Here is a 24,069-nt window from a genome sequence, read left to right on the forward strand (position 1 = left end):
ATATATGCAGGATATTAGGCCCCTATCAGATATACAGTTATCAAATATTTTCCACTATTGATTAAGGTGCCTTTTCACTTCCTTGACAAACTCATTTGAGAAGCAAAAGTTTATAATTTGAGGAGGTCTCTTTTATCTATTTTTTCTTTCATTGCTTATGCTTTGGGTGTGAAGTTCATGAAAACATTTCTTGATATAAGATTCTGTAGATGCTTTCCTACATTATTTTCCAGAAGCTATATGGTCTTGGCTTTTATATTTATATCTTTGATCCAACTTGAGTTAATTTTTGTATAAAGTGTGAGGTGGTATTCCTCTATCATTCTTTTGGTTATGGATGTCCAGTTCTCCAAGTACCATTTGTTGAAGAGGCCATTCTCTTACAGTTGAGTTGACTTGGTGGCCTTGTCAAATATCAGGTGACTATATATGTGGGGGTCTATATCAGAACTCTCAATTTGGTTCCATTGGTCAGTATGTCTATCCTTGTGTCAATACCGTGCAGTTTTTTTTTACCACTGTAGCCTTGTAGTATCTTTTAAAGTCAGGTAGAATGATTCCTCCAATTTCATTTTTCTTTTTCAATATATCTTTGGCTAATCAGGGGCCCCTGCCCTTCCAAATAAATGTCATAGGTAGCTTTTCCAATTCAGTAAAAAATGCCATGGTAGTTTTTATTGGGATTGTGTTAAATCTGTAAATTAATTTGGGTAGGATAGACATCTTTTTTTAAATTTATTTTTATTTATTTTTATTTTTTTAATTGACTTTGTAATAATATTACATTAAAAAAATATATATATATGAGGTCCCATTCAACCCCACCACCCCCACCCCACCTCTCCCCTCCCAGCAACACTCATTCCCATCATCACGACACATCCATTGCATTTGGTAAGTACATCTTTGGGCACCTCTGCACCTCATGGTCAATGGTCCACATCATGGCCCATACTCTCCCCCATTCCATCCAGTGGGCCCTGTGAGGATTTACAATGTCCAGTGATTGCCCCTAAAGCACCATCCAGGGCAGCTCCATGTCCCAAAGACGCCTCCACCTCTCTTCTCTTCCTGCCTTTCCCCATACCCATCAGCCACCATGTCCACTTTTCCCAATCCAATGCCACCTTTTCTATGTGGACATTGGATTGGTTGTGTCCATTGCACCTCTATGTCAAGAGGAGGCTCAGATTCCACATGGATGCTGGATGCAATCCTCCCACTTTCAGTTGTAATCACTCTAGGCTCCATGGTGTGGTGGTTGTCCTTCTTCAACTCCATCTTAGCTGAGTGTGGTAAGTCCAATAAATCAGATTGTAGGTGCTGGAGTCTGTTGAGGCTCAGGACCTGGCTATCACATTGTCAGTCCAGAGATTCAAATCCCCTAAATATATCTTAAACCCCAACACTAACTGCAACTCCAGCACATTAGCATGAAAGTCTTATGAAGAGAGATCCCATCTGAGTAGGATAGACATCTTAATGATGTTTAGTCTTCCTATCCATGAACAGGGCATATTCTTCCATTTATTTAGTTCTTCTTTGATTTCCTTTAATAGTGTTGTGTAGTTTTCTGTGTATAAAGTCATTTACATCTTTAGTTAAATTTATTCCTAGGAATTTGATTCTTTTAGTTGTTATTGTAAATTGGATTTTTTATTGATTTCCTCATCAGATTGCTCACTATTGTTGTGTGGAAATGCTACTTACATTTGCACATGGATCTTACAACCTGCCACTTTACTAAACTCATGTATATGTTCTAGAAGCTTTGTTGTAGATTTCTCAGGACTTTCTATGCGTAGGATTATGTTGTTTGGAAGTAGTGAAAATTTTTACTTCTTCCTTTCCAATATGGTTGCCTTTTATATTCCTTTCTAACCTAAGTGCTCAAGTAAGTACTTCTAATGCAATGTTAAATAAAAGCAGTGTTACTGGGCATCCTTGTCTTGTTCCCAATCTTAGAGGGAAAGCTTTTAGCATTTCTCCATTGAATATGAAGTTAGCTGTGGGATCTTCATATATGCCTTTCATTGTGTTGAGGAAGTTTCCTTCTATTCCTATCTTTTGCAGTGTTTTTATCAGGAAGTGGTGCTGTATTTTGTTGAATGCTTTTTCTGCATCTATAGAAATGATCACGTGATTTTCTTTCTGTTTCTTCATGTGGTGTATTACATTGATTGATTTTCTTATGTTGAACCATCCTTGCATACCAGAAATGAAATCTACTTGGTCGTGGCATATAATTCATTTGATGTGTTGTTGAAAATGATTAGCAAGTTATTTGTTGAGAATTTTAGCATCTAGTTTCTTTAGAGGGATTGGTCTATAGTTTTCCTTTCTTGTGGCACCTTTGTTGGCTTTGGTATTAGGGAGATATTGACATCACAGAATGAGTTAGGCAATGTTCCCTCCACTTTTTATTTTTTGGAAGAGTTTAATCAGGACTGGTGCTAGCACTTTCCAGAATGTTTAGTAGAAATCACCTGTGAGACCATCTGGTGCTGGGCTCTTCTAGGTTGGGAAGTTTTTAATGACTAATTCTACCCCATTACTTGTGATTGGTCTGTTGAGTTCATCAATTTCTTCTTTCATCAATGTAGGCTGCTTGTGTTGTTTCTAGGAGTTTGTCCATTTCCTCTGAATTACCTATCTTGTTAACATACAACTTTTCAAAGTATCCTCTCATGATACTCTTACCTTCAGTGGGGTCAGTGGTGATATCCCCTTACTCATTTCTTATTTTAGTTATTTGCATTTTCTTTCCTTTTTTCTTTGTTAGTCTAGCTAAGGGTTTGTTAATTTTATTAATCTCAAAAAACCAGCTTTTGGTTTTCTTTATTTTTTCTTGTGCTTTCTTATTTTCAATTTCATTTAGCTCTGCTGTAATATTGATTTTAGCTCTTCTTTTTTAATATAGGCATTTATGGCTATAAATTTCCCTCTCAGTACAGCTTTTGCTGCAACCCATAGGTTTTGATATGTTGTGTTGTCATTTTTTTCTTTTCAAGGTAGTTACTGATCTTTTGCAATTTCCTCCTTGACACACTGGTTGTCTAAGAGTGTATTGTTTAAATTCCATATCTTTGTGTCTCATCTGGTTCTCTGGCCTTTCCTGTTTTCCAGCTTTTTCCATTGTGGTTAGAGAAATTACTTTGTATACTATCAACCTTTCTGAATTCATTGAGATTTGTTCTGTGGTTGAGCATGTGGTCTGTCCTAGAGAATGATCCATGTGCACATGAGAAGAAATTATACCCTGCTGTATTTGTGTATAGAATTCTGTATATATCTATTAGGTCCAGATACTCTAGTGTATTAATCAAGGTCTTTGTTTCTTTATTGATTCTCTGTCAAGAGGTTCTGTCTGACAGCATATTGATGGACCATATTTCTTTATCCATTCTGCCATTCAGTGTCTTTTGACTGGTGAGTTTAATCCATTAACATTCAGTGTTATTACTGTCAAGGAATTACTTACATTAGCCTTATTTTCTTTAGGTTTGTGTATGCCATATGTTGTTTTTATTTCCCTTTTTATTTTTTTGTTGTTCTTACACTGTGTTTCAACTCTCACCTGTTTTTTTCCTTTTGACCTGCAGAACTCCCTTTAGTATTTCTTGAAGGACAGGTTTCTTATTGACATACTTTCTTAATTTCTGTTTATTTGTAAATATTTTGAACTCTTACTAATTTTTGAATGCCATCTTAGCTGGATAGAAAATTCTTGGCTGGAAGTGTATTTTTTCTTTTCATGCCATAGCTATGTCATAACACAGCCTTCTTGCTTCCATGGTTTCTGTTGAGAAATCAGCACTTAATCTTATTGAGATTCCCTTGTATGTGATGACGCTTTTTTTCCTTGTTGCTTTCAGTATTCCCTCTTTGTCTTGAGCATTGGGCAGTATGACAAGTATATGTTTTGGAGTAAGACTGTTAAGATTTATACTGTTTGGGGTGTGCTGTACTTCCTGGACCTATAGGTCCATATCCCTCAATAGGGTTGGGAAGTTTTCAGCCATTATTTCCTCCAATACACTTCCTTCCCCCTTTTCCTTCTCTTCTCCCTCAGGGATGCCTATAATACATATGTTTGCACATTTCATGTTATCATTCAAATCCCTAAGTCCCTGCTGAATTTTTTTCTATTTTTTTAATCTATCTGTTCTACTATCTGTCTGGTTTCAGATGTACTGTCTTCCACATTGCTGATTCTTTCCTCTGCCTTTTCAAATCTGCTGTTATGTGCTTCAGTGTATTTTTTATTTCTTGGATGTTGCCATTCATCAATATCATATCTGTTATCTTTTTGTGTATGTTTACAATATCTTCAGTATATTCTCCCAGTGTCTTTTTAATATCCTTAATCTCTTCCTTCACTTCATTAAGGTGGCTGATGATATTTGTTTGGATATCTTTGATTAGTTGTTCCATGTTCTGCATCTCCTCCTGGTTTTTAATTTGTTTGTTGGGCTGGGCCATGTCTTCCTGTTTCTTAGTATGGCTTGTAATTTTTTGTTTTGTTTAGGTGTCTATTTATCTTGATGTGTTTATTCAGTTGATTAGCTTCGTTCTCTACTCTAGGGTTTTATTTTGTTTTTGTTGTGTGTTCTAAGGTTTCACTTTGACACATTGTTCCTCTTATTCTATTAACTTTCTGTTGCCTATGTTCCCTTGGAGAAAAAAATTAGGACCAGATAAAAGGAAAGAGATAAGTAGAGAAAAAGAACAATAGTAATAATAATAGTAAAAGGTAGAAGAGGAACTGTGCAAGATCTGGGAAAATAAATAATTAACATGAGTAAAAAGTTCAGAGGACTAAGAATAAAAAAGTGGAATAGAAACTAATGAAAGAAGAAACAGACTAGAGAAAAATATATAGAATAGTTAAAAGCCCGGAATGATGAGAAGAATGGAAAAATAAAAAGAAGAAAGAGGAAGAAAAGAAAGCAGAAAAAGAAAAAGAAAAATAAACAGAAAAAAGGAGAGAGCAAAAAATAAAAACAAGAAAAATTGAAGACCAAGCAAAAAGAGGTGGACATAAAGAAGAACAACAGGAAATAGAAGATTGAAAGATGAAGGAGATATAAGAAATAGCCTTGGTAGAAAAAACTGGTAAATGATAAAAGAAAAAAAATACAAAACAGAGAAAGAAAGGAAGGGGAAATACAACAAACAAGAAACAAGACAGCAATGACTAATTTGTTTTAAAAAAACAGAAAGAAAAAAACAGAAAGCAAAAATAAAGATGGAAAAACAACCTTTCCTCTTAGACTCCTAAGAATCTTCTCAGGCTGCTGGTGTTCATCAATCAACCACCTTGCAGCCTGCTTTTGCAGGTTTTTAGCCAGGTTTTAGTAAGTAAAATAAGGAAAATTTAGTAAAAGGAACCCTTAAAAAGAAAGAGAGACAGAGATCCAAGAAAAGTTAATATAAAAAGAATGTTTATATGTTCCCTGTCATAAAGCTTCAGGTAGATACCTAATAACCCAGTGGGCCACTTTTCTAAGAAGACCCAAAAATTGAATCAGGGACCGACCTTATGCAGGTAAGGCAGAAATTCTTCCACTGAGCCTAACTGCCTCCTTGGGTTGATTTAGCCTTTCAGAAGTCTATCCACCCCCTTTTCCTCAGGCAGGTTAGATTTCTTGCAGTTTGCCACATTCCTGCTGATTAGGCACCTGTCTGTCCCTGCCTCCTCTCTGATCTAATTCCTCTCTTTACCTGTGTGACTGGGCATGACAACCTGCCTAAGGAGATCCTCCTCCCCTCTCCCTGTCAAGTAGGGTTTCCAATCTTACCACAAAGAAACCACTCTCTACTCTCCCAGACCCCTGTTCCTCCCAGGGAATCCATTCTCACACTCTGTTCTGAGTATGGAGCCAGGGGCTCCACCTAGGCTGTTTGCCCTGAGGATGGGGTATATGTGATGCTTCCAGTCACAGGGGTGAGCAACTCATGGTTTTCCTTTGGTTTCTTTATATTTCCACTACCCTCCTGTGTGACTCAAAGCACCTTCCCATTCTATCTATATCCAAAGCAGCTGGCAGGAAAGAAGACTTCTGCTCTCCTTTCAGTTAGATGCAATTTGCCAAGAGTCCATCCTTGCCTAACAGCTTGGGAGTGGGGGAGAGGAGCCCTTCCTAGCAGACAGGAGGTTTAATAATTCTCGATGGTTTTGGCTTATTCATCTCATTGTCCCTCACTCTTCTGGGAAGCAGGGTCCTAGTCTGCTGTGCCCCCATGGCAGCCTTTGGCTCTTTCTCCATTGTTTTAGCAAGAGCTGAGCCTTATCTGCCTAACCTGACAGCCATGTTCCCACAATTCTCCTAGATGATTTTTACAGAGTTTCATAGCTCTAAACTCCTACGATTTTACAATGAAAAACAGCCTTGATGTATTTCCACTTGTATTTTGAAGCAAACATGCTTTAGTGTGTACGTGTGTGTGTGTCTATTTTGGTCATAAATGCTGTTCCTGCTTTCTTTAGCAAACTCTTATTTCTTAGAATCTAAATCTTTACTTTGAAACATGACATCTATTTGAATACTACTGCCAGAACATAGTAGATTTTCCTAATACTCTTCTATTCAATAACATGCCTTATACCTATCTGAAGTTATGGCCCAAACTATCCAATCCAGTTTTTTTCCCTTTTGTGCCTTGATCATGTGGATTCACTTTTGTCTTGGGGATTTATTTATTTTATTGCTTATCTGTATTTCTTTTCATTCCAAAAAAGATGTAAGGATAGTGTCTTGCATGGACTCATCTGCTCAAAAACGAAACAAAACAAAACATAGATAAAGCAAACAAAATAGTTAAGAGATAATACATTTATTTCATATTAAAAGCCCGATTTATTTTGTTCATAATATTGAGATAATTTTTCAGTTCTAGGATTTGACTTTTGTAATTATCATTTGAATGCTTAAGCACTGAATTTTAATAAACTTTGATTTAGTAAATATATTTTGAGTTTAGAAGCCCTCTCATTTCACAAAGTTTGTTTGGTGAACATTTGCCCAATGTTTTGAAAAGGTACAAGGGAAACAGAATTTTATGTTTTTGTTCATTCACCCACCACAACCATTCTTAATTGGATCTGTGGGACACTGATGAACCCAGAAGTTTCTCCATTCCACGTACTTCTCACACCAACTTTAAATTGCTTTGGGGATTAGGGACAGTAGCAATCATTATTGCATAACAAATATTTACTCCTCCACACCTATAGAATCTAGCATCATTTGTTAATTCAGAAAGCTGACACAAATATTTTGGGAAAAGTAGCATGCTTTTCTAAGAGGTGAGAATAATTTTTCAGTATAAAGGTAAGTCCTAAATATCATTAAACTGTAACTTTTCAATCTATAATTAAAGACATTGTTAAATATGAATTTTAATATGAATAACCTGAGAAAATACAGCTGCTGATATTTATTATTACCATGATAACCTATACTTTATTATTATTATTATTTGTATAATGGCTGCTGGACCAAAAAGCAATTTCCATATGTCGTATTATTATTTCATCACAGCATCCCTGTGAGAAAAGTAAGGCAGGTTTATTTATCATTATTTTGCAAATGAGAAAACTGTGAATATAAATTAGAAACAAAGAAACTGAAACCGAGAATTTTGATACTAAGTACCAAGCACTACTCCACTATGCTAATTTCTTGCCATGTTTGTTCAAATGAGTGTGAAATGATCCCTCTGAACTTAAAATGCCCAAATTGGTGATTATATGTATTATATAGAAACTTGTTTGCTCTAATTGAAAGGTACTTAAAAAAAAAAAAAATGAACAAACGGAAAACAAAAAACAAAAACAATACTGAAAGTCTGTGGCAAAAGAAACATTGGGGTATATCAAGTTGCCCTGATCATGAATCAAGTAACACTAGATAGGGAAATTGCTTAAGAGCCCAGAAAGCACATATTCATTTATTCAGTTGAAATCCATCTATTATATGCAGCCACTGTGTTAGGAACTAGATGTAGAGGAATGAGCAAGAAGACAAGTTCCTTTCCCCATACCTCTTTGTTATCTTACAAAATACAAGATAACCAGTTTAAGCTGCTGGTAGCAAAATAAAATCAAAGACAGCAAAGAAACCTGGTTCAAGGTGGATTTGAACTGATGAAGGGATTTTGCCCAGGAGGGGAAACCTCCAAGCAGGTGGCATAGAGGAGCTGTTTAGGTGGCCTAAGATACCTGGTCATTACAATTGTCTGGAAAGGGGAAGCTAGCAGTCTCTCCAGCTCTGCACCCAAAAGGAATGGATGTGAAACATCACCAAGTTTCTAGGAAAGTCAATGTCTTCTTACCTTTCTTTTGTTTATAATCCATGGCTGGGCTGGTCAAAGTACATGCTTATGCCCCTATTTCCAGGGCATCCTCTGACCAATTTCTGGACATCATTTGGGTAGGAATTTGATTTATCTAAGAAGTAGTGTAGAATGAGTGTAGAATCATTGTCATTTTCCTCTGGGCACTTGATCCTCAGTCATCTTGTGTCTATGGTTCTCGTTGACTACCCCCTATTGCTGACATATGATTTCTGTATAGATTTTAATACCACCAGTTTGGCAGGATAGTAGTGGAAAGAGCATGGGTTTTGGGTCTTGCCTCTGTCCATTGTTATCCACCTGTCCTGGGCCAAGTAAACTAGTTTCAAGCAAAAAATATGGCACTCAGGAACCAATGATAAGAGTTAGCTAAATAAAAAATACTTAAGTGTTTTTAGCCATTTTTGTTGATGTGCTGTTGCTATATTACATTCTTTACAAAATTTCTTCCACTTATTATTTTTTAGGGAACTTCTGTTCTTAAGCAGACTAAACAAAAGGCAAATCTTTTTTTGGTTCTATTTTTTCATCTCTGAAATTGAGACTGCACATTCCATCTATTGTCTTTCCCTTCTAAGTTGAAATATTCTATTGTATATTTTTTTATCTGAATTGATTCTGTGGTAAGCATCCCTCTGTCTAATTTGGTTTCTCATTAAATAGTTACTGTCTGTTTAAGAGTAAGTTTCCCCAAAACTATCACACATCAAACTGATAGGAAGGGTTGGAAAGAGGGGCTGTGCTGATATTCTCCAAACTGTGAGCCCATGTGAGCCCTAAACTATTGATTTGATATCATTTCATATTGGTCATGATTATGGAAAGATCAATTTTCACATCCATTTAGACAGAAATTACTGACAACCTATTAAGCTAAATATTTTAATCCTTGTGTTATCTATCTGCTCAGAAAACTCATAGGAGCATATTGCCCGAAATCAAGTTGGAGGGGAGCTAGAGTCACAGAGTCTGAGCCTTCACCCCTGCCAGGTGTTTTCTGTTAATGGGTCCCTTCCCCACCAAAAGTGGTGTCCATTTTTCTACCAGACTTTTGAGACTTTGTGTACTCCAGCCACATTTTCCATCTCAGATGTGCTTGCCTCCACTCCTCCACAGAAACTCCCTTGTCTCAATAGAGGTACTGCTTTCCACTTATTCCTGAACTTGGGTGCAACTTCTCCCTTTCAGCATCCTCCTCTTTCTCTCTTCTCTTTCAAACTTGTCTGACCTTTCTATGATTGCTGACCTGGACTGAGTCTGCCTTGACTAATTTATTTCTCAAAAGTTTCTTACTTCTGGGAAATCTTTAAAGTTTCACCCAAGTTACACTATGTAAGTATATTTAAATCACATTTTCATGTATTGTTTTCCTATAACACTATATGAATAGTGAAGTTTATAATGGCATGCACCTTATATTATTCTTTTATATCTCTTCACTGTGCTTTGAATAGGACTGAATACAGGTAGTTGCTAGTAATATCCTAAAATATTCTAGTAGTCCAACATCAGTTTACCCTAATTTTTAAATTTTATCTTTCAATAATGTTTTTTAAGAGCTTTTAACAGCATGGTAAACTGGAGTTCTCTGTAAAACACAAAAGAAGTATGGTCTTGTCATATTCTGGGTTGCTAAGTCAGTCCACATAATAAGATGGAAGAAAGTCTCTCTGGTTCAGAAAATCTGGATGGTCTGCTGACTCAGTGTAGATTAAAGCCTTGACACTGTAATTTCTAGACAAGTTTCGTCAGCATCCCCTAGGAGATTATTAGAATTGCATAGTCTCTCTCCCTCCCTAATCTATAAAACTGAAACTGCAGTTTAACAAGTTCACCAGGCAATTTCCATACATATGAAAATTCATGCCTCAGAAAACTAGACTTAGTGTGAAAGACCTGAGCTTCAAGTTCTACTTTGTTTACTGTCTGCATAACATTGGTCAAATTCTGTCTTGTTCATTGGAAGGCAAATGGGATGATTATACTTTGTAAAATGTAAAGTGGTATACTCAAATATATGCACTTCTTTATAAAGTACTTAAACATTATCCTTCTTTTCCCAGGTTGACTTAAACAAGTAAATAATCAAGATAAGCTCTGAAACTGTAGAATAAAACAAGTGAAGAGACTATGTAATGTTCTCCAAAGATTCTCCATCATATCCATGGAAAACTCATCCATTAAGTGGTCTTGTCATAACAATCAATCAAGACACTAAGAGAGAGCTTAATGGGACAGCAATAACTGATTCTGCCTTCAATTAGATGTTAAATTGAAGTATATGCTATTCAATTTATGATGACTAAATGTCTATAAATATACACAATTTCACAGACTAAATATGGTGCATAGTGCCAGGTATAGGAGAGAATATGAACAATAACTAAAGTTGCTTTGAAATTTTGATCACCGATTATTAACACTGAATCTAAATTTCAGTTGTTGTTGATTTGTCTTGGGCCTCCACCGCTGCTTGCTTCCTAGTCAGATGATTGAAAAAGTCAGGACTGTAGTCTATTGAATTCCAGGGATTTTAAGAAACCTCAATTCATGAATGGGTCTTCAAGAAGAAACATTGATTCTATATCTCTATCTGATCATAGGTATACATATTTACACACTGGGTATGAGGGGTAGGTAATTCCAGTATTCCCAATTTCTAATCACACAGTGGTTGCAGATATGATGCATAGATGTAAGAGCTTCAAACAAACCCCTTCTATTCCATCCTAAAATAATGATTGCTCATGTAATTTTTAAATTGTTTCTTGACATTGACCATATTTTATGTGAAGTTTTCCTTTGAAATTATGGAAGTGGATGGCATGGATAAGTATAACCAGACATTTTTATCAGAATTTCTTCTCCTTGGGCTTTCTGGGTACCCAAAGACTGAGATCATTTACTTCTTTCTAATTCTTGTGATGTATCTAGTGATTCTTACTGGCAATGGTATTCTCATCATAGCAAGCATCTATGATACCCATCTTCATACTCCCATGTACTTCTTCTTGGGCAACCTCTCTTTCCTGGATATCTGCTATACATCCTCCTCTGTTCCCTCAACATTGGTGAGTTTAATCTCAAAGAAAAGAAATATTTCCTTCTCTGGATGTGCAGTGCAGATGTTCTTGGGATTTGCCATGGGGTCAACAGAGTGCTTGCTCCTTGGCATGATGGCTTTTGACCGCTATGTGGCCATCTGTAACCCTCTGAGGTACCCTGTCATCATGAACAAGGTGGTATATGTTCTGATGGCTTCCACGTCATGGTTCTCTGGTGGAGTCAACTCAGTTGTGCAAACAGCTCTTGCCATGCAGCTGCCATTTTGCGGGAATAATGTTATCAATCATTTCACATGTGAAATCTTAGCTGTTCTCAAGTTAGCTTGCGCTGATATATCCATCAACATTATCACTATGGTAGTATCCAATATGGTCTTCCTGGTTCTTCCATTGCTGGTCATTTTTTTCTCCTACATGTTCATCCTCTACACTATCTTGAGAATGGACTCAGCTGCAGGGAGACGCAAGGCCTTTTCCACTTGCTCTTCGCATCTGACTGTGGTGATCATATTTTATGGAACCATTTTCTTTATGTATGCAAAGCCCAAGTCCCAAGACCTGCATGGGGAAGACAAGTTTCAAGCTTCAGACAAGCTCATTTCCCTGTTTTATGGGGTAGTGACCCCCATGCTGAATCCTATAATCTACAGCTTGAGAAATAAAGATGTAAAAGCAGCTGTGAAATATCTGCTAAAACACAAACGTATCCAATAAGAACACATGGAAATACCTGTCTTAGTGTAAGAAGCAAAAACAGGACCCATAAGGGTAGCAGAGAGCCTTCCTTTGGAAACCATGGCTAAGGTGTTATATTTCTAACTTTGCACTATGAACATCACTCCATTAGAATTACCAAAAATTGCCATCTCCTATAAACTCATTCCCAGTATATCCTGATCTAGATATTAAAAAGACAATGAATTCCATTAGAATCCCATATGTGGTTATATCTGAAATGAGTATTTTGGTATACTGTGTGGCAACATAGTAGATAAATCACACATAAGCTTTGAAAATAGAGAAATAAGGGTACAAATCTGCTTTACCACAAGTACTTAAATGATATTGAATTGGTTTTTATTTTTTCTAATGTGTTGTTTCTTTACTTATAATGATATGAGAATAAATAAAAACTCAGCTTCCAAAGTTGTGTAAAGTTTTAGTAAATAAAAGATTGCAACTACCGTAAGTCCAGTTTCATAGTTTCCTAGAATTTCAATGAGGTTATGATTCCAAACGGTGGACTAAATGATACTGCTTAGAGCCTACTATTCCCCTCAGCTACTATGTAGTCTTAAGAGACACCCTGTTAACGTCAATAGCATTTCTTCTCATTGCTCACCCAACATACACATATTTATATAAGAGAAGATTATCAGGCTTGATGAAGAAGGAATCATGAGAGTACACAATGAATGGTTGACACAATCCCCTACTGTCTCCATGGGAGATTTGGAATGGTGTTTGTTACTATCCAAGTCATGTTAGTGGGTGCTGCAAGAGAGTTTCTTGAGATTTTCAGTGTCTGCCAAGAAAAGATTGGCATCTGGTTTGATGAGTGGAAGCTTGCTGATCTCCTCATGCTGCCAACTAGCAAAGGAACTAGTCTGGAGAAGGAGAGAGGTGTTTCTAAAGGCTGAAATAAACAGAAATGTTTAATATCTTCCCAAGATATTTAAACAGGCTCAGAAAAAGTGGAAAAAAATGATAATTGAGAAAAATACAAGCTCTTGTTATTCTCCATGGAATTGAAACTCCTCAGTAATCTATTTAGTTCTTCATTATTTTTCCTGTAGATTCCTCATATAGAAGGACAAGGACAGAGTATCTTTGGGCCACACAATTAATTTATTTCCTAATCTTTGAGCCCATTATGACAAATGGGCTTCAAATTGTTTTTCCTACATATCTGTCCTCTCTTCTATTTGTTTTAGAGCCAAAACATGACCCCATGTCTCCTCCTGGCGCTGCACTTTCTGTGAATTCACTTCATGGGGTGGACCCAGGTTTCTACTCAAGTGGTCTGCTTACAAAAATCCTCTTGTCCTGCCACCGTCCCACCTGGATTGGAGTATTGTCACTGCAGAGAATCTCCAGCTGCTGGTCCTTCTCCTCTGGTTTGAAGTGCATTGGTCATTGCTCTTGGTTCTATTCAGACAAGCCATTACTTGATCCTTTTAGTGGTGGTTTTTTAATTTCTGGCACCTTTCCCTCACCTTTGCTTTCATCAAGCCCTGTTATATTGCATTACTCCTTGTGTAATTCACCTTAACCTTTGACTTATGCTAAAAAGTCAAAGCATGTAAAAAATTGTTTCTCGTTTCAGCCAACTCCTTCGTGCCTTTATTCTGCCTCTAGCCCCCTATCACACAAACCAAAGGGTGGCAGCATCTCATGCACATTTATGTTACTTTGAATACTTACCCTGAAAAGATTGATTAAAAACCCTTCATTCCATTGGTATGTAAAAAACAAAACAGTTGCAGTATTGCAATGTTTGAAAGAGGCAAGTGTGCTCCTGCTGATCAGCAAGGAGAACCAGGGCATCTCAAAAGGTTCTTAAGTGTATGTGATGGTTTGGAGCTATATAACCCAGAAAAACATGTTCTTAAACTTAACCCATTCCTGTCTTTTACATGGGACCTTTTCATGAGGAGTGGCCCAGATGAATCAAAATGAGTCCTAATCTTATTACTGAAGACCCTTATACAGAAGGTCAAAGAGAAAGACAGAGGACATTGTCAGAAGCTGACTGACAACATAACCTAGAAGAGAAGGGAGAGACAAAAGGAGGCAGCCATGTACATTACCATGTGACAGAAAAGCCAGGGACCAAGGATCTCAGGCAGCCAGCGCCAGAACCGCACGGTCTTCTGGGAGAAAGCACTGCCTTCATGATTCTTTGATTTTGGATGTCTTCTAGCCTCAAGTCTGTGAAGCAATAAATTCCCTTTGTTAAACCAATACATTGCATGGTATTTTCTTTGGCAGCCTGGAGAACAAAAGAGTGTATTAGTAACTGATAAATAAATAAATATTTTTAACAACTCCAAAAAATATAAATTCAGAAGAAATTGTTGATTTTATTTTACCTTCCAAATATATAATTGTAAATATTTCTCTTAGTAATTAGGAGTAATGGTATTCATCTGGTTTTTATGTTGATTTATCACTTGATGTTCCATGATCATTGGTTACAGGTCTTTAAAAAAAAAGTATAATGCTTATGGTTTCACAGGATAAATTCTAAGAAGTGAAATTAGTTGGGTAGGTGGTATGAACTTAAAAAATTTCTCTGCCTAAATTAATCCCCAGACAGATCATACTACACTGTACACCACTTTTTTTAAACATGCATGCAATTTTATTGTAATTAATGGAAATGGTAATAAGTGGAAAGAAATATATAATTCAAAAACATCATGAAAAAGTTGGAATACATGCATACAAAGCACACCATATCACAAGAACACAAATAAACATAAGCACCTAAGGGAGTGCCCCGCAGGGGTCCCTCTGGGTTTTGTCTAGAGCAGTTGAATTGGAGTCCACAAAGTGATGGTCCTGAGAGGAAGCACATTTTTGTTTTTGTTTTTGTTTTGTTTTGTTTTCAGGATAGGCAGGTGTGTAGAGTTTATTAAGAAACAGGAGAAAAAAGTACACTGCCCCAGACATGGGTGAGGGCATGCTACAAGGTGAGATGCCTAAGCAGATTATTAATTCTCATGGAAGGAGAGGAGACAGGGATCTCAAACCTGCCTTCCCAGAAAAAGGGGAACAGAGGTTTTTACAGAATCAAACAGGGGATTGTGGCATGGTTAGCATAACAATGGCAAGTATACACAAAGGTGAGCCTAGTTATTACAGGGGATTGTGGCATGGTTAGCATAACAATGGCAAGTATACACAAAGGTGAGCCTAGTTTTGAAATAACCATAAACAAGAGTATGGTCAGTCTAGCCAGTTTCAATAATTTCAGATATTAACTTTTGGCTATTGTTAGTATCCTGGAAAAGTAAGAAAAAGTACCTATATAGTGTTTTGGTAATCATAATCATTTGTCAATTCTTAACTCTCCTTTACAGTTTCAGGCTTCGTTTTCGCTTCAAAACAAGCTGGGCACTTTTGCTAATCAACTAAGCAAATAAAACATTTTAACATTGAGTTATGGAGGACAGGACTGCCCCAATCAAGACCCGGTATTCATAGAAACCAAGGCGGGGCTGTATTAAAATTGCTGTATTCAAGACCCCTCTGGAATAGGATCAATTCACCAATCTTGGGGAAAGGGACAAAGACTGCTCTTAACTGCTTGCTGCTGGCAAGGGGCTGAAAGGTGAGATGGCTGCGATGGAGATATCGTTGATTGGACATTCCTTTATCTGGGTCACTGGTCGGGCAAGGCCTATGTGCAAAGAAGAGTCCAGTAGCCTGCAACTGCTCAAAAAAAAAGATGTGATTAATTTTAAGATAATTGCAAGATGAAAAAAATATTTCTTATAGGTCAAGCAAACTTGAGGAGTTAGAGTTCCAAGAGGGAATCATTTATTGATTCCCAGACTTACTGGTTGAAGGTGGGGTTAAAGTTATGTAGTCAGGTCCCTTGTTTATATAGTTTCTGTATTGTAACCTGTTAATTCCTTTTCCTGGGCTAAGATGGGTGAAGTTTTAATAATGAAATCCTCTTTCTATTTACTCATGAGGCAAGGGAGGTTACATAGGGATAGAATTTCAAGAAACAAGATGAAGGGAGCTTTTCTGGTATTTAGTGGGGTCTGTTGATCATGAAAACCCCTAAATCGAGGTTAGCCAAGGTGCATGTAATCTCTGCCACTAGGAGAGAGATTAGAGTGAGAAAGCAAGGCCAGCAAGGGTATGAAGTTAAATATTCAGTTTGGGGTTTCCCTGGGCTTGGAGGATGATTCCTGAAAAATCATTTCAGCTCCACCCTAGAAAGTCTGTCATTTCACCCTGGTGTGGTGGATTCATGGTGAGATTCCCTAAAACCTGAGACATGAATGAATGGCAGGAAGTACTAGGTGGGGCGCAGTTCACTTGGGGCTGAGTTGACAGTCAGGATGGGACCTTTCAGAGGCGAAGCCAACCCAAGGCTCCTTGTTCAACTCTAGGCAGTGTCATGTCTATGGGGAAGTTAAGGTGCTTAGAAGCAAAACTTTGGACCCCATTCATGTATGCCCCTAAAGATCTAAAATATTGCATAGCAGTTAATCCAGAATTAGCGTACGAGTCACCTATATTCTCATTTTTAAGAAATAGGTTGCCATAAGCATTTTATTTTTATTTTTTAAATTAAATTAAATTTTAAAAAGATACTTAGATATATCAAGGTCACATAAAAATATAGGAGATTCCCACATGTCCTGCTCCCCACACCTCCCACATTTCCTCACATTAACAGCATCTTTTATTTGTGTGGTACATTTGTTACAATTGATGAACACACTTTGGAGCATCGCCACTAAGCATGGATTATAGTTTACATTGCGGTTTATTTATACTCTCTCCTGCACAATTTTGTGTTATGGCAAGATATATAATGGTCTGTATCTGTCATTGCAATGTCATTCAGCACAATTCCCAAGTCCCCCAGGTGACCCATATTACACCTGTTTTTCTCTCTCCCTCCCCTCAGAACCTCAGTGGCCACTGCCTCCACATAGATGATGTAAGTTCTTCCATTGCTTGAATCACCGTAAGTCTATAGTAGAATACCAGAAAGTCTCCTCTATGACAGGAGTAGGCCCATCCCTAGCCCCCAACCCAAATAACAGCCACAACTTGCAGCAGTTGCAAGTTTATAATTAACCTGCCCCATTGTGGAACTGTGACCAGCAGTTTACTCAGAAGGAGTCACATCCCGTGACAAAAAGCAGCCCCCCATCTTGAGCCGATGTGTTCAGATACAGTTCATATCCTCACAAGAATAGACAAAGAAGCCACATGACACCACCAACCCCTCCCATATCCCTTGAATTCACTGCCCCTAGCCCACCACTCCTTAGCCATCCCTATAGGCCCTCGAGTCTTACCCAAGCCCCAACCCCCTCCCACTAACTCAGCATGTTCCCACCTATAGATGTGCTGTATAAATTCATGACTGCCTCTGCCACAGGTGGGCTGAAGTTTCTATCTTCAGTCCCCTTCCTGTTGGATTTTCTCAATAAATCCTTGCCTGCAATTGCTGGTCTCTGCAATTGCTGGTCCCAATTGTCTCTCTCTGACATCTAGCACTCTAGTCCTTCATTCATTCCCCAGTCCTGAGGATTCTGGGATGGTGATGCCTCTTCAGCTCTACTTGAGAGGGGGCTTTCATCTTTTGGGGCAGATGAATAGGACTTTCTTGCTTGCACTTGCAGATTCTCTCTATTCTTTGGAATGGTCATTGTCCATCATCATCTTCTTGTTTCCATTTACATTTTAATGCAAGCATAGCATGCTTGTGACATATGTCTGTGTATATGCAGTGTGTGTGTTTGTTTTATGTCTGTGCAGAAATACTACTTCTGCTTTCTTAAGTGAACTGTTTTTTCTCAGAATCCAAGTTGTCACAGAGAAATATGCCATTTATTTGAATATTATAGTCTAAACTTAAGTGTTACTATCTAGAATATAGTTTATTAGACTTTAATGAAACACTTAAATTCAGTAATGTGCTATATACCTATCTGAACTCATGGCCCAATTATTTATTCTGGATGTTTTTTCCTTTGGGAGACTTAAAAATGTAGCCTCACTTTTGTCCTGCAATTTTAGTTTTCTTTTCCCTCAGCAAAAAGCTAACTTTTCTTAAAGAACACTAATAAAACAAGCAAAAAGAACAACAATAATGTATTTAATTTACAGCAAACCTTCTTTTATTTCACTCATGCTATCTAGATAATTTTCTTCCATTCTAGCATTTACTTTAACTTTCTTTAGGTAAATATATTTTTAATTGGAAAGCTTTCACATTTCATATGATGTATGTTTTGCAAATATTTCACTGATTTCTAAAAGTTACATTGTCAGGCAAACTTTATTTCATTTTTTAAAATTTTTGTTCAACACAATTTATTCCCAGCACCACTCTTAATTGGGTCTGTGGAACACTGTCCCTGATGCACCAAGAAATTTCTCCATTCCCCACATCTTTCACTCCAACATTAAATTGCTTTGGGAATTGGGGAACAATTACAATCATTGTTGCATAACAAATATTTATTCTTCTACATTTGTGGAATCTGGCATCATTTGTTGCACCTGATCTTAGTTCAGAACGCTGATATAAATATAAAAGAAAAAGTAACTGGCTCTGCCAAGGGGTGGAAATTATTTATCAGCATAAAGGTAAGTTCTAAAAAACATGAAACTTTATCAAGGTGCTTCCCCATGCCTCTTGTTATCTCATAATATACAAGGAAAGCAGTTTAAGGTGCTGAGAGCAGAAGGAAACAAAGGCAACAAGGCAGGCTTTGAATTGCTGTTGGGACTTTTGCCCTAGAGGGGAAAGTTTGCAGCAGGTGGCATGAATGACTGTTGTCTGGAAGGGGAGACAACCAACTCTCCAGGCATGACCAACGGAACTGGACCTGAAACTTTGCCATATCTTCCATAATTCCATAACCTGCCATTTTTCTTCTGTTTGCATTTGGTGTCCTCTGACCAATTCCTGGACCACCCTCTGGGAGAATTTTGATTTCACATCAAAGGACTTCTGAGTGACTGTAGAATTGTTTCACAGAAAGTGGAGTTTTCTCATGCACATAATTGACAGCCATCCTTCCTCCATCATAGGAAGTGCTAAGGCCTCAAGACTAAGACATTTCCCTTGTACTCTGTTAACTGAGTATAGTCAAGTCTTGCCTTTACGTGCTAACCTTATCTACAGCATTAGCTCGCTGTTCTCTGTTGTTGGCAAATGATTTCTACACAGGTTTTAATGTCACCAGTTACATAGGGTTGCAGTGGAAAGAGCATGCATTTTACCATTGCCCATAACCTCAGCCCAGCAAACTAATTTTAAGCCCTACCAAATAGAAGCTTGCAATGAAAAGCCTTTGAATAAATGAATGAATGCTTTTTTCATATAGGTACTTCTGATCCTAAGGTGAAAAATAAAAATTACAAATAATTTGAGTTTCAATTTTCTCATCTCTAAGATGTGGATTTCTTTGTCTCTCTGATTTATGTTGAAAGTTTCTACTTTTAATCTTTAACCAATTTTTTTTCTGTAGTGAAAATCTCTCTGTTGAATTTGGCTTTTGACTTCATGCACTATACCCTGTTGAGAAAGTTTTTTTCACAAAATATCAAACAATAAACTGAATATGAGGGGGAAGTAGTATGTCTGCTGATATCCTCAAAACTGTTAGCCCAAAAGAATCCTACACTTGTAATTTTGATTAGCCTGAAAACTGGTGGTGATTATGAAAACTTGAATATTCATATACAAGTCAGAAACTACTGATGACCTCATTAATCTAAACGTCTTAATTCCTTGTGTCACTTTTCTGCTCAGAAACATCACAAAAGCTTATTGAATTATTTTAGGTTTGGAGGGGAGCTTTAGTCACAGGGTGTAAACATTCTCCCCTGTTTGGGCCTTCCTAATGGTGGGTCTCTTCCTTTTAAAATGAACTATCAATCTCAGCCTGACTTTTGAACATTTACCTCTACCTGCTTCATTTATTTTCTCAGATGTGCTTCCCATCATAGTCCAAAAAGGAACGGTTAATCTGCTTATGCCTTAACTCTGTTCGACCTTTTCTCCCTTCTGAGATACTTGTCTTGTGTGCTTCTCTTTCACACCTGTCTAAATCCTTTCCTGGCCTCCAGATACAGCCTAAGTCAGAAACTCTTCCTGAACTCTCTCAACTTTCTCATTAAACTCCTCCTTCAGGTAATATATAAAAATGTCTCACAATGTAATGATACTGTATTTCAAATTATTCCACATGTTCTTTTCCTTTTTCCCATACTGAATTATGAACTTTATGATAGCAGACATCTTGTTTGATTATCCTTTCTCTGCTTGGAACAGGATTGTGTCTGAGGGATACTACCAGTATATCCCATCCATATTAGAGTATTCTAGCAAAATTTATCCTTCTTGTATAAAATTGGATTGTCAATAATATTTATTTTCTGAATAGTACTGAACAGTGAGATGTGGCCCTGATGTTCCTGTAAAACATAGAAACAAGTATGTTCTTGGTCAACATCCAGGTTGTTAAACCAGTCTATAGTGAGTCTGACTCACTGGAGAAAAACTGAAGTCTTGCTGTTCAATGTATGGCCCCATTTCCAGAAGCTTCAGCATCCCCTGGGATCTTACAAGAAAGGCAGACCTCGTCCCAGAATTTGTGGTTTGACCAGCTCCCCTGGTAATAGTTGCATTCGAAATTTTGAAAGACTGAAATAATTGATTCACTTCATTGTTCCACCAAGGCCAGTAGTCTAGATATTCCTCGGAGGGCAAACAAGGTGTAATAATTTGTACTGTTGTAAACCTAAAGACCTCTAGAATTTGTTGGCAAAGATCTGAGCTTCAAGCTCCAGATTTTACTTACAGTCTAGATAACCTTGACCCCAATCTTTCACATTTGAAAAGTAAATGGGGATAAGGGAAGAATTAAAGTATAAATTTGTCTCAAAGTATAAATTTAAATAATTTGTAAAGTGTAGAGTGCTACACAAGTACCCACATATATATTTAACATGATTACTCTTTCCTCAGGTTGACTTCAACAAATACATTATCAAGAATTACCCTGATGGCACAAAATAAAGCAAGTGAAGAGACACTATATCTTGCTCTTTAAAGATTTTCCACCATATACATGCAGTGGTTTTACCACAGGAAACATAAAATATTAAGATTGGAATATGCATATGAAAACATAAGTAATTATACTTTGAACAGTGTATGCAATTCAAGTTACAGCCATCAAATATCTGTTCTATTATACAGACTGGAAAGAGATTCGGAATCTCAGGCAGAGAAATAAATATGCATAAAATCAAAGTTCCTAAAATTTTGGACATCTAGATTAAAACATAGAATCAAAGTTCTAGTTCTTGTTGTCTTTTGCCTTCACCATTGCCCTCTCACTGGGTTTGACTAAATGAAATCAGACTTACAGTCTGTAATGTTCTAGGACTATTTCTAGGGCTTTCAGACACCTCAATTCAGGATTATGTTCTTGACAGCAGGAAAGGTTACCTCTGAATTTGCTTCTAATAATATCTTGTCCATTACACATTAGCCTTAGGACATGGAAGCTCTCAACATCCTAGTATCAGTGTACTCTCATAACAGACACTGTTGCAGATAACTGGATGGCAGAGTTTCAAAAAAACGTTCTTTCCATATCATCTTGTAGTAATATTTATTCATGACATTTGTTACATGTGTTGCTTCACAGTGAAAATTTTTTTATAGATGTTCTTTGCCCTGAAGCTAAGGAATGGATAGAACTAACGAGACATTTGTGAAAGAATTCATTCTTCTGGGTCTTTCTGGCCATCCAAAACTAGAGATCACTTTCTTTGTTCTGATTCTTGTAATGTATCTAGTGATTCTTACTGGCAATGGTGTCCTCATCATAGCAAGCATCTTTGATGCCCGTATTCACACCCCCATGTACTTCTTCCTGGGTAACCTCTCTTTCCTGGATATCTGCTATACATCCTCCTCCATTCCCTCAACATTGGTGAGTTTAATCTCAAAGAAAAGAAACATTTCTTTCTCTGGATGTGCAGTGCAAATGTTCTTGGGATTTGCCATGGGGTCAACAGAGTGCTTGCTCCTTGGCATGATGGCTTTTGACCGCTATGTTGCAATATGTAATCCTCTGAGATACCCCATCATCATGAGTAAGATGGTATATGTGCTAATGGCTTCTATATCATGGCTTTCTGGTGGAATCAACTCAATAGTGCAAACAGCTCTTGCTATGCAGTTGCCTTTTTGTGGGAATAACATTATTAATCACTTCCTATGTGAAATCTTAGCTGTCCTGAAATTAGCTTGTGCTGATACATCCCTCAACGTTATCACCATGCTGGTATCCAATATGGCCTTCTTGGTTCTTCCACTGCTGGTCATCTTCTTCTCCTATGTTTTCATCCTCTACACAATCTTGGGAATGAAATCAGCCACAGGGAGGCACAAGGCCTTTTCCACCTGCTCCTCACATCTGACTGTGGTTATCATATTTTATGGTACCATTTTCTTTATGTATGCGAAACCCAAGTCCCAAGATATGCTTGGAAAAAACAAGATGCAAGCTTCAGAGGGGCTTATTTCAGTATTTTATGGGGTAGTGACCCCCATGTTAAATCCTATCATCTATAGCTTGAGAAATAAGGATGTTAAAAGTGCTGTGAAATATTTGTTGAGTAGGAAAGCTGTTAACCAATAAGACCAAAGGAAAATATGGCATTCAATGTCCAACAGATTGTGATTCAGATCTTACAATGATAATTAATTCCTTTAGAATCATTTTCCTGGGATAGCTGAAAAGAGTTTGTAGTGTATTGTGTGGCAACATAGTGGAGATACTACACATAACTTTGGAAATAGATAAGGGTATGAATTCTGACTCTTCCACAAACTACCTAAATAATATTGGGCAGACAATTCTTCCTTTCTAAAGTATAGTTTCCTTACTTGCAGAAAGTGAATAAATAAAATCAAACTCTTAGTGTTATTGTAAAGCTTCAGTAAGTTGCATAAAACCCAAGCATACTGACAAGCTCATGGTAGTTCTCTTTGCAGAGGATGTACCAATTCAAGACAAGTGAGGAGGTATAAGAGAGACTCTTGAGATATGGGGGACCTGAGAAAGAAAGACTAGCATCAAGCTCAATGAGTAGAGGCATGTTTAGCTCTAGAGACAGCAGAGCAGCAGAGACGCTAGTTAAAAGAAGGCTAGAGGAAGTGTATCTTATGGTCAAAAATACCCTGAATTTTTAAAATTTGCTGAGATGTTTATCAGGCCCTGAAAGTGGGCTGAAAACTGCCTGAGGATATAAAATCATTTCATTTATACTCCAATGAGTTGAAATTTTTCAGCAAACCAATTGCAATTCTGTTTTTCTTTCTGTAGATTTCTAAGCCAAGGATCTTTGCCAAGCACAGGGTATCTTTGGGTCACATTATTAGCCAATAAAACAGCGAGGTTTCAGTCTTATCTTTCTACCTAATTTTCTAATTTTGTTTGGTTTTCAAAACATAACATGATTCTAGATCTTCTGCTTTGGGTCTTCACATTTTGCCAATCCATTTTCTTGAGCTGGTTACTAACATCCTTCTGCCCTGTCATTGTCCCACCTGGATAGGAGTGCTATCACTGAAGAGAACCTCCAGCTCCTGGTTCCTCTCCTCTGAGTTGAGTCATGTTGACTTTGCTTTTGAATCAGACCAGCCTGTACCAGACCCTGTGGGTGATAGCTTTTGGAATTTTAGTTGCCTCCATCAGGGTGAGCCCTATATTTTGGTCTGATCCTGGTTTCATCCTTTTCAAACTTTTCCCTATGCCACCAACATTGCAGGCCTATGTAGGTATGTACAACATACTATTTTTATTGCCCCAATCAACTCCTTAGTGTCTTCATTTTGCAAAGGGTATCAGCATTTTATGAG

General features: G+C 37.4%; 2 protein-coding genes across 2 annotated transcripts; both read left to right on the forward strand.

Moving 5' to 3' along the window:
* The first annotated feature begins 11,183 nt into the window (after positions 1-11,183).
* LOC101414183 (olfactory receptor 13C3) lies at positions 11,184-12,137 on the forward strand. The gene has a single exon (XM_004471644.3). The coding sequence runs from the start codon at positions 11,184-11,186 to the stop codon at positions 12,135-12,137; it is 954 nt and encodes a 317-aa protein (XP_004471701.3).
* A 9,752-nt stretch (positions 12,138-21,889) lies between these two features.
* On the forward strand, positions 21,890-22,846 carry LOC101412011 (olfactory receptor 13C4). The gene has a single exon (XM_004471643.1). The coding sequence runs from the start codon at positions 21,890-21,892 to the stop codon at positions 22,844-22,846; it is 957 nt and encodes a 318-aa protein (XP_004471700.1).
* Positions 22,847-24,069: the final 1,223 nt, after the last annotated feature.

Source organism: Dasypus novemcinctus, chromosome 8 (assembly GCF_030445035.2).
Source record: "Dasypus novemcinctus isolate mDasNov1 chromosome 8, mDasNov1.1.hap2, whole genome shotgun sequence".
In the NCBI taxonomy this organism is placed as follows: domain Eukaryota; kingdom Metazoa; phylum Chordata; class Mammalia; order Cingulata; family Dasypodidae; genus Dasypus; species Dasypus novemcinctus.